The sequence below is a fragment of the Somniosus microcephalus genome, chromosome 5 (genome assembly GCF_052327205.1).
Source record: "Somniosus microcephalus isolate GS21.2 chromosome 5, FLI_Smic_1.0, whole genome shotgun sequence".
Taxonomy (NCBI): Eukaryota; Metazoa; Chordata; class Chondrichthyes; order Squaliformes; family Somniosidae; genus Somniosus; species Somniosus microcephalus.
The window spans coordinates 209,419,208-209,435,905 of NC_140991.1; the positions used below are offsets into that span (position 1 = coordinate 209,419,208).

At 38.4% G+C, this 16,698-nt stretch overlaps 1 protein-coding gene across 2 annotated transcripts; it reads right to left on the minus strand.

Moving 5' to 3' along the window:
- Positions 1-8,998: 8,998 nt before the first annotated feature.
- LOC147117544 (homeobox protein XHOX-3-like) lies at positions 8,999-12,762 on the minus strand. 2 transcript variants are annotated; one of them, XM_085987144.1, is made up of 3 exons: positions 12,363-12,762; positions 10,998-11,230; positions 8,999-9,585 (listed from the first exon to the last, which is right to left on the minus strand). In XM_085987144.1, exons 1-3 carry the CDS (start codon positions 12,760-12,762, stop codon positions 9,052-9,054), a joined length of 1,167 nt encoding a protein of 388 aa, XP_085843270.1. In that variant the 3' UTR covers positions 8,999-9,051. The 2 variants fall into 2 exon arrangements, with proteins under 2 accessions (XP_085843270.1, XP_085843269.1); XM_085987143.1 differs by having other exon boundaries at positions 10,998-11,231; positions 12,358-12,762.
- Positions 12,763-16,698: the final 3,936 nt, after the last annotated feature.

The following is a 16,698-nucleotide window of genomic DNA, read 5'->3' on the forward strand; positions in this document are numbered from 1 at the left end:
AAAGGCCATGGGTAATGAAGACATAAAACTTCAGCACAAGGTGGATAACTTCTTGTTCGCATACAGGAATGCAACACATATGGTTACTAACCAAACTCCCGCCATGATGTTCTTCAATAGAAGCCTAAGATGCCGGCTGGATTTGATCAAGCCCAACATCAGAAGGGACGTGGAGAACCGACAATTTCAAGGCATGAATGAAAGGCCAACTAGAACCTTCCAGATAGGTCAACAAGTTTTGGCCCGGGACTACCGTACCAAGAAATGGCAGCCTGGAACTATCTGCACATGACTAGGACCGCTGATGTATACCGTGGACATCAGAGAAAGCATAATAAGGCGCCATGTTGACCAAATCATAGAGTCATCCGAAAAGGGACAACCTACACCACAACTCTATATGCCTAATGATGAAGTAGAGATACCCATATCTACCTCCAATCCGGTGATACTGGAACCCGATGAACCCGACACTGGCATGCAAGCCGAATCAGCCTTGCCAAAAGAACCTACTACACCACCAGAAACTACTACACCACCGAGGCGTTATCCGGACCGAGTCAGGAAGCCTCCAGAGAGACTGACTTATAATTAATTAACTGCAGCAATGTGCAGATTATTTTTCTTGTAACATGTAATTAATAATTACTTAAAATATTGTGTACTGGTTGGCTAAAAGGGGAGGAATTGTAGTGTATGTGCCTTTAAGAGCCCCAGGTGTACTGTAATGCCGGTAATGGCCACTCAGGCTATATAAGCCTGTATATTGTGTTGTATCAGTTAGTTCCCCTCCAGACTTTGTTTAGTAAACACCTATGAAACCAACTCCTGTCTTCAGTGTCTCTATCAACACACAGACACAACACAAATCAGGAACAGGAAGCAAAATAAAGAGAGGGAAAGAAAGATTGGATTAAGAGTGAGAGAAAAAAAAGACACAAAAAGTAAAAAAAAAACTCCAACAATTAAAAGCTGAAGGAATGAGATTGTACAGTTGTTATTGTTAATTTTTAGTGCCCGAGAAGTTGTTTAGCAATAATTAAGACTTATTCCACTGTTATAAAGGGTACTTAGACTGAAATGGACAAGCCTTAACTTGCTGTGGTGAGTTTATTTCATATCTACCATGCAAGTACAGGAGCTTCATGCAGTTCAATGTATTTCAATAGTGAGGCAGACAACGAGATGCCATTTTTGAGTAACGGTGAAGTGGTGCATCTTGGGCAGCAACTTCTGGCTTTTCACGCTTAACTGCACATCTGCCCTCGCCTGAAGTTTCTGTGCGATTTGCACATAAATAACAGTGAGTGCCATTATCCTCACCATTATTTTGACAATAAATTCTGGCCCATTATCTCCTAGGTTTTACAAGATGTTGGGCAACCTTTTGGCTTCACACTTAATAAATGATCTGGTAAATCTGGCTTGAAACTATAGCAGGGCAGATACATTTTTTCTGTCCTGGTAACATCTACTTTCATTGCTCTTGATTTGTAACTGCTCACATTTTTATTGCATATTCGTTTGTAAATGCTATTGTTACATTTAAAGGATACTACTGATTACTGGGCACAATATATAGTTGTGCCCAATGTTCCCTTTAAGCTGGAGCTCCTGTGCAGCCAGCTCACCGGCTTTTCAATGGGAAAATCTGTGCATGCGCAGTATTTTGAATGGGCTGCAATCCCTGGCTGGCCTCCTTTGTTCTACTCTCCATAAACTTGAGGTCATCTGAAACTCTGCCTCCCATGTCCTAACTCACACCAAGTCCTACTCACCCATCTGTCCTGTGCTTGCTGACCTCCATTGGCTCCCAGTTAAGCAACGCATCGATTTTAAAATTCTCATCCTTGTTTTCAACTCCTTCCATGGCCTTGCCCCTCCTTATCTCTGTAATCTCCTTCAGCCTTAAAATCCCCCAGACCTCTGCGTTCGGCCTATTCTGGCCTTTTGAACATCCCCAATTTTAATCGCTCCACTATTGGCGGTCGTGCCTTCAGCTGCCTAGGTCCTAAGCTCTGGAATTCCCTCCCGAAACTGCTCTGCCTCTCCACTTCTCTTTCCTCCATTAAGACACCCCTTATAACCTAGCTCTTCAACCAAGCTTTTGGTAATTTGCCTTAATATCTCCTCATATGGCTCATGTCACATTTTGGTTTTTTTATGTAACGCTCCTGTGAAGACGTTTTTTTATGTTAAATGCGCTGTATAAATATATAAGTCACAAAAAGAGGAACTTTTGCCCACTCAGGCCATTTTGAGCTGAAACACAATTTTGTTTACTTTTAAAAGAAAACTGAAGGATACATTTTTGGCCCCCTCAAGAGCTAAGGGTGAATGACCAAACAAAGAGACCATTTAAATAACGGAATAGATGAATGGATCGAAAATGCAAAGGAGAATCCATTTAATAAAAAATATTTTTTATTACATCACGTTACTGCTGCAACCATTTATCATAAAATTACATTGTTAACTATTAAAGAACTTTCTCTAATTGTCAACCATTTGCTTTTACGAAGTTGGGAATGACGCTATGAAGAACTAAGCACCATTCCATTTAAATGAAAGGTCCACTTCCATATTAGCATTTATGGCCCCTTGTTGCATTCATATCGCAAACGAAGTTGCAAATCTGACGCTCTCCTTATTCGCGCGAGTACGGAAGTTTTGTAAGGGCGGAGATTCACCTAATTATACTCCTCGCACCAGCACCAAGTTATTTTTCAGCCAAACTTCACACAGGCCCCTGCTTTGCTTATCAGGAGGAAGTCAATTGTTTAACATTTCAAACTTATGACATCCACAGGGATAGGAAAAATGTGCACACCTTGCCCGAGATTTTCTCAACACTGTAAAACTCCTGAAGTTCTGAAGTTCTCTAATTGTTAAATGATTTTACACCCATTATTACTTGACCCTTTATTCCGTCAGAGGAATATTGCTGTTATTTACTTTGGTTACACACACTGATCTGCGACAAACAAAAAGGCAGGTGCGCCTTGAAGACGTTATCACAGTGCAAGTATTTCAAGTTTTAATAAAGCGTGCTTCTTTAAATTAAAACTATAATACATATTTTACATTTTAATTAAGACTAATTTCATCAGTAGTTAGTAATCCGAATAGCTAGCTGATACGATGTATCTGTTATATATTACTAAAATAACTGTCTATTTGCAATATAATGTTGCTTTCTTGGAAATTAGGATGCGCAACCGGGCTTTTAAAATTACATTTGCATCAGACACGACACTATTCCTTCTGTTGTGAATTGACCAGTTAATGACCACAATAGATGGGAATTGTGCACTGGTAGACTGATAGTTTATGCATATTCTTAATACATAAAACTTGAGAAAAATAATTAAATTAACAGATGACTATTTTATACATTGACGGAGAGAGAAAAAACCTTCAAATGTAATTCTTAAATCCCACTGTCCAATATTCTACAGGCATCTTTAACTAAACGACTTGCCTTAACGAGATGTATTTAGTTAATTCCTACTTAAATTATTGGCAATAATCATTCGTAATGATTAAGCCAAGGTACGGTTTAAAGAACTTGTATTACTGCTCGTCCAACAAGATCTTAAAACCATTAGTTTTATCTGCCTGTAGCTCTGGTAAAAGCGTTTGCTGTACGAAATCTCTTTGTATTATTTCCTATCCAAATGCAGTCTCTATAGCAGTAATAACGTTGCTCTGTGGTTGGTGCTGGCTGGGCTCAGTCTGCCCTGGCACCAGGTCGGACTCTCCCACAGGACACTAATTAGACGCACTAATTGGACAGCAATACATCAATGTCACATTTTGATGGGCACTTTCAGAATCTCCACAACGCAGTTGGATGCATTTTTAAATAATGTTGTTAACAAAGCATTTTATTTCACTTGTGTAACATGTACACTCCATGTGTGTAGTGGTGTATATGCATTCTGTACATTTATAACTTGTACCACACACCGAGATTTCTCTCGCTCAACACACTTATACAAAGCTATTATTATTTAGACAGATTAATCTCATAAATAAATGCATAGTTACTATTTAATCTATGCTTGAATATTCTGGTCGAGATTTAGATATAGTACGTCATTAAATGTTGTTCCAATAAACGATTAATAAAAGAACCCCTTTTCAATCGTACGAAGATTAAGGAAGAGTTGGAATCCTACACACAATGCTTTTTGTAACACCAGAGTTCTTCGCACTGGATCTGATATACGGGCATTGCATGAAATACCCTGGCGAGTTAGATGTAGATATGGAATCAGTCGGGAAGACGATATAAATAGCGTGTTAAGGAGCTAGTTATATATTTTTGCTGTAGCAAACAAAATACGCAGCTACCATAGGATATAGAAAATACAAATTATTTATGTATGCGTGACATTTAACAATCGTATCCTGGGTTATGTATTTGTTAAATTACATCAGAGCAATGCTTTTGGCTACAAAACAATGAATGATTAAGATACGCCTTAAAATTATGTAAAAACGACATGCTTTGAAAATCCATATATGTTAATCAAGTTGCAGCTAATATATTTAAAACAGATTCATTCTACACAGTATATATAAATAAAAATCCAGTGTAGCCACTTTCTTATAAATGCAGCCTTTCACATGTATAGTGAGTTTCCGGTTATGGTGTTACAGTATCAGCTCCTATAAAAGAGTCGGCTTCCCTTTTTTGTCAACCCGGCCTATACCCTATAGATTTCAGCTTTTATGGCCAATCCTGAGACTTTTGTGGTTGGGGAGCGCGAAAAATCAACTATGATTTTATTGTTTGTGAATGTCCTACTGTTGCTATAGTTCTTGGTATTAGCAGATTAAAAAAAACTTTATAGAGAACAGAGCTGTGTAAATACTCCTCGAGTATTATTGTCCTACTGTTTCTATCGCTGAGTCACTGGTATTTTCCTTTGCTACAATAGTTCATTTTTATAAGGATTTCATAAAAGGAGTCGAAAATATATACAATACATATAATGCAGCTATGTTTCTTGAGCTGGCTATGCAGTATATTAATATATATTTATATATATATGTTTCGGAAAACAGGCATATATGCCCATCACTTGTTAAGATATTTGTTTAAACGCTTGTAAACCTGGGATTAGATACGGTTATAATGTTTTGAAATGCATTGCCAATTCTATCCAGAGCAGAGCTGTGACACAGGCCGGCAGATAAAGCGCTGTTTTCTATAAATATGTATGATAAACACACAAGGCTCTCACGTTTACAAGATGGTGCCATTGATTAAATTTGTGACCTGCGATTCCAAATGATTTTTGGAAGGCTATTTAAACAGATGAACACGTAAATTGTCTAGCTTGTATCTGAATTAATATCTCATTCATCATCATTATCATCTGATGGGTCCATTTAAGCTCTTCGCCCTGCCGGAACGAACTAAACCTACATTAATATAACATAATTTAGGGCAGTGGCGACTTCAATAGTACCAGTTCAGCATGTAGCCGCCTAATTGTTGCATGTTCCTCATAACCCATCATTTTTCGTCACTGGTGCCCGTATATCAAGTGAACTTTTATCTGAGAGCCTGTAAACATGGATTGGGTTTGATATGGCGGAGGTGGCTGACATACGGGAGGTAGGAAGCACTCCAGCGTCTGATCACAAGGACAAAAAAAACCTGACCCAGCAAAACCAAAGCTACCTGGAAGTGATGGTCCTGAAATACAAAGTTGAGGGATCCTTGCGACTTCTTGAGTGATAGTGAATGACAGGGACGTTAATGCAAGGGATTAATGAAGCTAAAATGTAATGATAGAAATGAGAGTCTCCTTTATAAACACTCACATGCATTTCCATGTGCGCACACATGTGTACATGCATAAACGCATGTCTGTACATTCGCATACATGAACACAAGTATGAAGAGCGAATATGAAGGGATATGTTGCATAGGCAGCGTAGAGGACAGGTGCAAAATAGTTGAAAGATTATTTTCCAGGACCACATTAGATGCGACACAAGTATAATACTTAAATCATGTTATTCACTATACAGTACGAAGAAACAAGTTTTGAAGAAGGGGCCTCACCCGAAACGTTAATTGATCTGTTCTGTCAACAGATGCTGCATGACCTGCTGAGTGTTTCCAAAATTTTCTGTTTTTGATTAAGAACTGTTCACTTTAATTCAAAATTAATGGAAACATTTATAAATCAATAAAATGCTAATATTTCGATACATTTGGCAGTTGATACGATTCCTGTGTGACATGAGAAATGTGATGATATTCTCTTGATGGCGTAAGCTATTTAAATAGTAATAGTAACATTTCAATATATGGTAAGCCACTATATATGCGCACACAGATATGAGAAAACAGCTGGAGACACAGCTGCATTACAGATATAGATGCATATGCGCCCATAAGGTTTTAAAAATCACTTTCAGTTATTGTAATCTAAACTTTCCTTTTTCGATTCTATTTTTAATACAAGGGTTGGGAATTCACATTTCGCGGGAGATCTAAATCTTCCTCGGTTCTACTCACTTGCTTAAATGGAACATTATTCTAAGCATATGCATCGTAATCAACTTGGTCACACTTACAAGAACACGCGTTAATAAGGCAATCAATCAAAGCAAAACAATCAGGGGCTTCTGTTTGAGCAGCAATTGGCGGGTGGAAACAGGACCCCGGCATGACATATGACGATCGGGATATTCTGAGTCAATGCTGGATACGTTTCGTGCGCAAAGATATATTGTTCTTCCTATGAAGCTCAATTTAGACAAAGCGTGGTTCAATTACCCAGAAAATACAGTCAATTAAAGAATGCTGATTGGACAGGAGGCTGGATCATCGATCTTTGAATTCTAGCATCACTTGCAGACATCTAATTTTGTTTTCCCTATTAGCTGTTAACTCAATGAAAATATGGCTTATAATATAGAAACAGCAGGGCCATTTACTTGTCAAAAACAATTTCAGCGCCATGATCAAAACCCATAGCTTTACAAAATCATTTCTGCTCTATTGAAGACTGCCTGACCTAGTAAATGAAGCACTGAGTGGTGTAAATGCTTTCTCCCCTTCCCAGAAGTCTTCATCTGTTTAACACAACCTTATTTCAATCATTTATCCTCAGATAAACCGGAAAACAATAAAACAGGCAAAAGAGGCTAATATCAACGGAACGACTTTCGAATAATCTGTAAATGATTGGTATACAATATTGTTAAAGTTACTGAAATAAACAATAGAACTGTAATTAATCGAAGTGGTTTATTTGTTTTTACTGCTTACATTTAGTATGTCAAACAACTAGGAAAAAGAGAGGGGTCGAAAAACGAAACAAAAATTACGTGATTGGAAATGCTTAAATTATGTTTGACTGAACACTTTTAACAGAATCATTGCATTTCTTTACAATCACACTTCAAAAATAAATTAAGAGCTGTTCAATCACCAGTACAATCAAGATCAATGCAGCTTCAAATTGCACATTTTAATTTGTAACATAAATAATATAAATAACCTCTTATTTGCCCAGATATAATAATTATACAAATAAGTCATTTTAATTTGACTAATTTGTAGCAAAAAGGTTGCATGGCCTACAAAAATAGGCTGACATTTCCTTTTGTTTCCATCTGTGACCTCTAACTGTACATGTCTATTGACAATTTGTGAAAATAAATTGAACATAAATTGCTCCTTTTTTAAAGGAAAGTATAGTTCTTTATAGGCGAACTGTTTCTGCATGACAGTGACATCAGTAACTTACAGATGCGACCATTCAGTTTGTTAAATCTGCCATAAATTAAAACGAATCAGGTACACGCCCGTTTACATTAAATCAACAATTAATATGAGAAACAATTGTGTGCACAGTATCCTGAAATCGGATATATTACACGAACAATTCAGCGACTAAACATTTAAACAGGTTACATACTGTAAATAACATTAAAAAATAAAGTGGGTGGGCGTGGGTTTTGAAACATTTTGAACAGTTATGAAATACTTCAAGTTATGTGCAAAAGATTTCTTTAAAATCTCAATCAAGCACAACACAATACCAAGCGAACCCCAAATCATTTTAGTTCCTTTTTAAAACATACGATAAGCCACACCTGATTTCATAAAGTTCTATTAATTTTATTCTGAAATTACAAATTTAATTATGATTTTTTTAAGAAACGTTGTTTCATGACAACTGTATTTTTGGTAACCTATCATTGTTCTCACATTTTTCTGAATTTGTCCATTTTACAATGTGGGAAAGATCCTTTTGAAAATGCATAGTAAAAGGGGACCTGTAGAGAATCAATTTGGCTCAGTCAGAGCCTTTTATAAAGCAAACACAGAAACAGTGATCCTTGCAATTCTTTATTTTCAAATTCCATAGCGTATCAGCCGTAGGCAACTTTCAGATTTGAAAACTTGAAGACAACTGCTTGTGAACAAATGAGTTAAATTGGTATACTTTACATTGTGCTTATTCGCCCAACGAGACTCTTCATACAATGACTAAATATCGCCTTGTAGTTCGAGAACTGTACAGATTTCCCTGCTCTCAGTAGAGTCGGTCACTTTCACCATCGCAAATCAACCAACGAATTTTACTATAGTAAAAAAAAAGAAACACATTCGATCTATTTTTCAGTCTCCAAACATGATTCTGAAGTGGAGTTGCTCAGTTCCCCATCACAGAATCCCATCCTATTGTGGCTTATTAACGTTTGACACCAGGTTTCTATGATGAGGATATTATCATACATTTACTATTAAAACCCCAACTATACACGTACACGACTAGAATACTCTCATCAGCATAGGACACATTTGGCAGAGAACGAAAGAAAAATAATTATTATAATCCACTCTATGGGGTAAAAGTGTGAGATGTTGTCCTGCAGGAATGTAATGGAGCTTCTGAAGCGAGGTCCAGGCATCCAGATAGCCGACATTTCCGCTAGTGTTCAAACCCCTCTTTCAAGAAAGAAACGTGTGCACATTTGGAAAGTAGATGTTTATGCATGCTTCAGGCTGTTGTCTTATCTCGTTAAAGGAACTTCTTCCCTCTGGTCCAGGGAAACTGCAGCAGCCTTGCTCAACACAGAAGGTGTGAAGGTGAGGAATGTCTCAGTTCTGGAGGTTGGCGCACATGTGAAGTCTGTCCCTGCAGGTCTTTGTGCCACCCCGTTCGATTGGCTGCTATGGCACGTTAGGCACGAACAAGGGCTGCTCCCGGCGCTGCCAAGTCCATGGTTCGTGGCAGAAGGGTATAGGGAGGGGTGTCTGAATGCGCACAGCAATTCTGGGCGCGGGTAGGGGTGGGAAAGAACTCTAAATGTGTCCAGGGGTCTCAGAGGGGCGCTGAAGGGACTGGTCGCTGAGGCTGATGCTGCAGACATGCCCATGTGGGGGTAGTAGTGAAGAGGTACATGTGATGGGAAGGGATAGGGCAGGTTGCCAGCGGCCGCCGCGTGGCTCATCATGTAAGTATAGAAAGTAGGATCGGCGGGATGAGGCCAGGTCATTGCTAAACGCTGTCTCTTGTCCTTCATTCTGCGATTTTGGAACCATACCTTAAGAAAAAGATTTTAAAATACATATCATAATTAGATTACTCCAGTAAGCATTGAACTTGGCTTGAAAAGTACAACATACAAACATGTCTTCTGTCACCTCCATAAATTACAGATGTTCCTGTATTTATATTTTCCAATCTGATTACATTAGTGGGAATAACATTTATCCTTCAGTATCTTAAATAGTAAATTAGCTTTGAGAATCAAAGGATGAGTGTGTGCTTGATGCTATTATGGTGCAGCATGCTATTTCATCAATAACAAATCTCTATATTGCAAGCGAAGTAAGCATGCCATGACCGCTCAGAAATCTTTTCAAGACACTGGACCTTCTCCCTTGAAAATTTATGGCCAAGCTTTTACTAGACCATTCTTTGGCATACTGACATTTTATTTTGTAGTTGTTAAATCAGTTTATAAATTTGCTGCAAAGCTCAAAGCAAATCAATACAGCAAAAGTACGGTGAACGGTGCCAATAAAATGGAAATCAATTGCCATCTTTTGTCAGCGGTTCATACAGTATATATGTGTGTGTGTGTCCTTATGTGTTCGGTGTAGAAAAACCTCTAGTGACCCTACACACATTGGCGTTAACCCATTGAGAGCTGCTGGGCTACACTTTACAGTACGCCGCAATCCCCATTGCCCTCCCACTGCCAGACTATACAGCGCATGGTTAAAATAAATGGAGCTACGGCTAGCAAAGATGACGACTTCTTTCAGTAGCATTGTTTCCTTGTACCCAAAATATCAGAAGGAAAAAAAGATAGTAACGATCGAAAAAGAATGTCTTTTAACATGCTCGCAAATATGAAATTGCGACTCTGTTGCCATCACCCTTAATACTCAGGGGTTAGCTGTGTACAATTGTTTCATAGATCGTATTTCACGCAACAGATTAAAATACTGTAAAGTTATCCATATTTATCACAAAACCACTTATTTCAGAATTCCAGTAGCCTGGATTTTAATGCAGATATATTAACAGCATTGTTAACTCCAGGCTGTAGATTTAAAAATCATTCGTTCTTTTACATAAAGGCATTTTGTCTGTGCCTCTGTATTTCGTTTTGTTGCCTACTTTGTACAATCCGACCTACGCAATTTATTTTATGGCTAATAGCATTGAATTATCAGATATCTACAGATACCTGATATTTCAATAATGTGTATATATATTTACATTACGGGTACCGATAAGATTATTTCCTTAGTTATTCATTGCTTTTGATAAACTGATTAAATACAGGCCTTTTTTACGTTTCCCCACATTCTTCATTTACTGCCTTATGTGGACCAAACTGTTTACAACTACTGCTAATTGCAGCCATTTTTTATGCATCTTCTGCTCTTATTGTTTACGATCACGATTAGCCTAGACATTTCATTCCACTCCGCCTCCGTTCACCTTGATAGTGGTTTCTGGTAAATTTAAAGCCGCTGCTAACTCGCATCTCCTGGGCCTGGAAACGTAGTTTTCCCGGTAGAATTCCTTCTCCAGCCTGGCGATCTGTTCTCTGGTGAAAGCGGTTCGGTACCGGCGCATCTGATCGGCTCCACCACCGCCCATCAGGCTCTGAGAGCCGGCTACTTTGGGAAGCTCGCCCCCGCTGTTACTGCCCATCGGATCGGAAGAGTGCCCTGAAACGACAACCAGATCTAAAAGTGTTACAAAGTGAGTCATAAAAAGCACCCATGTAAATTCAGTGAAAACAGACAGGAAACTCTATACAAAGACACATCTCCTCCCATGATTTCACATTTGTTTTGCTCATTTTAGCGGCCAGAACTCTAAATACATTTAATGTAATTTCTGTCCTAAAATTTTGAAGTCTTCAGGAAGTTGCAGACAATCAGGAGTTGAACTCAGTTTAAAAATATAGTTTAAATCCTGCAAATCTACATACCAATCATCATATCTATATATACTGTATAGCAGAATAACCTATTTGATGAGATGCCCTTTGTGCCTCGATTGGCCTTTTTTGGTTGTGCCCACTGGAGAAACAGGTTCTTTCCAACAACCAACTCTGGGATTTATAGTGGAATAAACTGGTTACGCAAAGTGTGGAGATAATTCTTGAGCTCATTTGAAATGGACTCCCTTTTCTGTTTTTTTCTCTCTCCCCCTGGCTTGAGTGTGACTATAAAGTGGATGCCGGCTGCTTGCTGACTGGGATGCTTTCATATGCGCCGGCTCTTATTGAAGCTCATCTCGAGACACCTATTTCCGAGCTGGCGCCGGCAAGACCCTCCGAAAGTGACAATCTGAAGACTCGCAAGTGTTAACTCTTCTGAACCTGGGATTCAATAATCATTTTACGGTCCTTAAATGAGTTTCCACACTCCATCAAGAAACCAAATAAAATCGCAACGAGTTTCTTGCTCTTCAAATCTATGTTTTTCCCTCTTGGTTACATGTTTTACAGTTCTGTTTTCATAATATCAAAAGCCAATCCAATTGTTTTTAAGTATGAAAAGCCAAACAATGAAAGCACCTCATTATATAACATGTATAATTTAATTGTACAATTTAAACTGAAATGACACTAAATGATCCTTTGAAAAAAATGTACGTTTTAACATTTGTCAGCAACACTATTCGATTAGTAAGTAATTTCTAGTTGATATATTTTTCTAATATATAAATTCAACAATAAACAACTGCACATACTACTTTACTTTAAAAAACTTTAAAATTAAGCCAAGTATATAACATGTACTTTAGTCTGATCTGTGTAAATTCTCTATTGCAACTGAAATCTATCATTACCTTTGTTTCCGTGGTAATCTTGATTTCCCGGCGCACAATCTGGAGTGCAACTGACATCTATCTCATCATAATAATCGGACTCAGTTTCTGGACTGTTTTGGACAGAGAGAGATTTACTTTTCTCCGGATGACCATCCGATGATGACTTGTCCGGGACAGGGAGTCTTGAACCGGGTCTCATCTGAGTGCGAACATCGGTTCTGGCATCGGTCTCCTCGTCTCCGTTCTCCAGTGTCATAGGCGCCGACCCGGGGCTCAAACAACTCCTGTGGACCACGTTTTCATGGGACTCGGTTACTGGGCTTCCAGCTGGTTCTGACAAATTCGACACCCTCCTGCCAACAGGATTGCCGCGCTGACCTCGCTCCATCATCAGCAGCATCTCCTTTCTTGATTCCATTGTGTACAGATCTGAGATCAAATCAGAGCCAGAAGAGGAACACAAGCAAGAGGACACAGTTCAAGGGGACACAGGGGGAGGAAAAAAAACTGAGATGTAATGATGACCTTCTGATGTGAGCACTCCACTCGGAAGCACTGAGGGTCTGGGAAGGATCACCATTGCCTGCTCTTTCTAATCTGTCATTCTTATGTTGTAATCGTCATTACAGTACTCGGGTGACGCCAACAAACTGATTGCAACCGGTTTACAAGTAGATAACGCCTGCCACCGTGAAGATGAAAGGAGCTTCAGCTTGTCGCTGCTCTATACACGTAAGTATATGGAGAGAGAGGAAGTGCGAAACCTATTGAACAGCTCCCACAAATGAGAGCGTCCACAACATTACTGCACCTCAGGGGAGATGGAGACAAGAGCATCTTCAACTTTTCTTTGCCACTTTATTGTATTGTGAAGCCCGAATGCATTATATAGCAAATCAATGTGAGCAATCCTTTCATCGTGTAGGCGGAATAATTCAAAATGTTGGTTAATTCTGCTACTATTGTTTTCCTTACGCCTCTGTAATACGCTTTGGAACGTCTTTCTACGTTAAAGGAAACATAAATGCAAGTTGTTATTCAAACTTTATACACACACACACATATATATATATACTTTAATATATTCGATTAAACACTTTTACCGTGAATGCAATAATAAAAAAATCCTGATTTTTTTCATACTGATAGGAATACTTATGCACTATATTCCCCATAAAGATTTTTTCCATAGTTTTTAGATTGGTTTCTTTCCTTCTAATGCACTATTGTAACATAATGTCATCCATGGAAGACGAATTAATACAATCAACACTTACGCTAATGCTTCAGATACACTGTATATCTTTCTCAGTTGGAATGCCTACCCTCTGGATATTGTAGTTCATGCAAAAACATAGAAACTGAAGGAACAATTACGATACTATTTAACAGGATGAAATCTACCCGAGACACTAAGGGCTGTTTACTTTTTCACATTTTATTAAAATATAGCTCTACAACAATATATTGGGTATAAAAGTATTTAAATATATTACATGAATTATAATTATGTTTTAATTTTCAGATTGAGAATTCCCACTGCAGCTCGCGTACCTTTAATGTTTTAAACCGTTTATTTGGATATTTCAGGCTAATCGGAATTTTTGTTTAAAGAGGTTTTGAAATTACGTTCCCGTGTAAATCTACTATTTCCGTTCTTTTGAAACTACTAGTTTATACATATGTGATAATGTTGGAATAATGCTTCCTGTATTACCAAATAAAATGCTCAGCAAAATGCTGTCTCGGATTTCTGTTCCCTTTTTGCTCAGTATTTACATAATTTGTGTTTTATAACACACATTTACCGGATGCCGCTTCTCCCTTAGATCACATTTGGTAACTAATCAATACAGGTGAAATGGGAAGAGAGAGCGAGCTGCTAAAATTTTAAGAATATTAACTCAATCTAAAAGGTATTTTTAATGACTTATTATTCTTAGCGATTTCCACAGAAAACACCCGAAATAGAAATGTGAAAATAATTATTAGCCAAAATTGTTTAAATCGGTAGGCAACATCGTTTATGTATTGTGAGTTTCGGGGGGAGGGGGGGGGGAAACACGTGTTAAAATGTCACAATGTTTATTGGAGATTAAAGAACAGAACACGATTCCAAGACAGGTCACTGCAGGCCAAGTGACGTATGAACGCCATCTAAGGGGGTAGTGTAGAAGCGTCAATCATAGCCTGGAGCAATCCAACGCCAACAGGTTTTTTTTTACCTCATATTGTTTCAATGAACGGTTTATTATCACGGGAACAATTACATTCTGATATTATGTGCAGTTGGTTGACTGAGGAACACTAAAACACGATTTCAAGCCAGGAGTAAAAAGTACTAATTTCACCTTAAATAATTCCTGCAAAATCCTTTTTTTTTAATGTTTTGAGAAAATAGATGCTCCTGCACCACAAATAAAACAGAACATTTGGTCATTATCTCATTGCTGTTTGTGGGAGCTTGCTGTGCTCAAATTGGCAGCCACATTACTGGACATTAAAAACAATGACTACACCTCAAAAGCACTTCATTGGCTGTAAAGTCCTTTGGGATATCCTGAGGAGGTGAAAGACACTATATAAATGCAAGTTATTTATTTCTTATTGCCATTACTCAACATTAGGCTTGTTTAGGAGCAGAACCCTACATGAAACTCGACCCACTAAGGCAACCACAGAAAACAGACTGGCTACAAAACAGAAAGCAGAGAATAGGGGTTAAAGATAGTTTTGCTATCATTAAAGATAGTTATTCAGATTGGCAAATGGTGGGAAGTGGTGTTACAAAAGGATTGGTGCTGGGACTGCTGTTGTTCACCATGGAAATAAGTGTCTAAATGGGCTAGAGGAACAGAGGTGGGTACAAATGGGGTACAGATACACAAATCACTAAAAGTAATGATGCAGCTTAAGAAAGCCATAACAAAATTCAAAGCACTGAGGTTCATTTCTAGAGGGATAGAACTGAAAAGCAGAGAAGTTATGTTAAACTTATACAGGACCCTGGTTAGGCCACACTTGGAGTACTGTGTGCAATTCTGGTCTCCATATTATAAAAATGACATAGAAGCACTGGAAAAAAGATTTACTAGAATGATACCAGAATTGAGAGGTTATACCTATCAGGAAAGATTGAACAGGATGGGGCTCTTTTCTCCAGAAAAGAGAAGACTGAGGGGTGACCTGATAAAGATCTTTAAGATTATGTAAGGTTCTGATAGGGTAGACATAGCGAAGATGTTTCCACTTATAGGTGAGACCAGAACTAGAGGCCATAAATATAAGATAGTCACTAATAAATCCAATAGGGAATTCAGGAGAAACTTGCTTTCCCAGAGAGTGGTTAGAATGTGGAACTCACTACCACAAGGAGTAATTGAGACGAATAGCATAGATGCATTTAAGGGGAAGTTAGATAAGTACATGAGGGAGAAAGGACTTGAAGCATGTGTTGATGTGGTTAGATAAAAAATGGTGGGAGGAAGCTCAAGTAGAGCATAACCATCAGCATGGGCCTGTTGGGCTGAATGGCCTGTTTCTGTGATGTAAATACTTTGTAACCGACACTTAGATTAAACTTAAAAACATTAAATGGTGCTTGACACTGGAGGGAAATTTTATCTGCAAGCAAGTACTCTTTGGCTGTGGTTGTATTGCACAACCATTTTGAGACCAGTAACTCAGAATGTGCTATATTTCCAGGCTGTGAATGCCACTTTGCTTACCAAGAGAAAGCCCTGCACATGTATGATTACATAGGCGTGGTCATCTATTTTTCCAAAACATTAAAATAAAGGGACTTTGCAGCAAGGATTTAAGGTCAAATGGACCACCTGAGCACCTTTTACACCTGGATTGAAATTGTGTTTGAGTTATGTTGCACACAGTGTCAAGTTGAAGTGATGTGATAAATCTCTCCAAGGGCATCTCTCAACACTGCATTCTAGAGTCATTTTATGACTCAACTCTGAGTTATGCTGCCATTATCATGTTTGATACCAATAGAAACCACTGTGCATTGGCATGAAAGGGGCAGTGATGACTGACCCCTTAAGTTCTGTCCAGTTTGTTTTGTTGATTGCACACACATGCATTGCTTTTCTGTCTCAAATATTAACTTGATTTAAAATGGAATCCATCTTTGCCTCAAAGGCTCAGTGGGTAAATGCACATCTGAGCTACTGAGCTATAGGAAGTCTCCAAAGTCAATAACTAATCTCACCAGGTTAGCATTAGGACACCACAGTTGGTGTCACTGCTTCTGGGTTAAGGAAGAGGAAACAGTCAGGCAGGATTCCTATTGCTGATCACTATCCAGTGACCCTCACTGGAAAATATGTTTGTGCCGCTG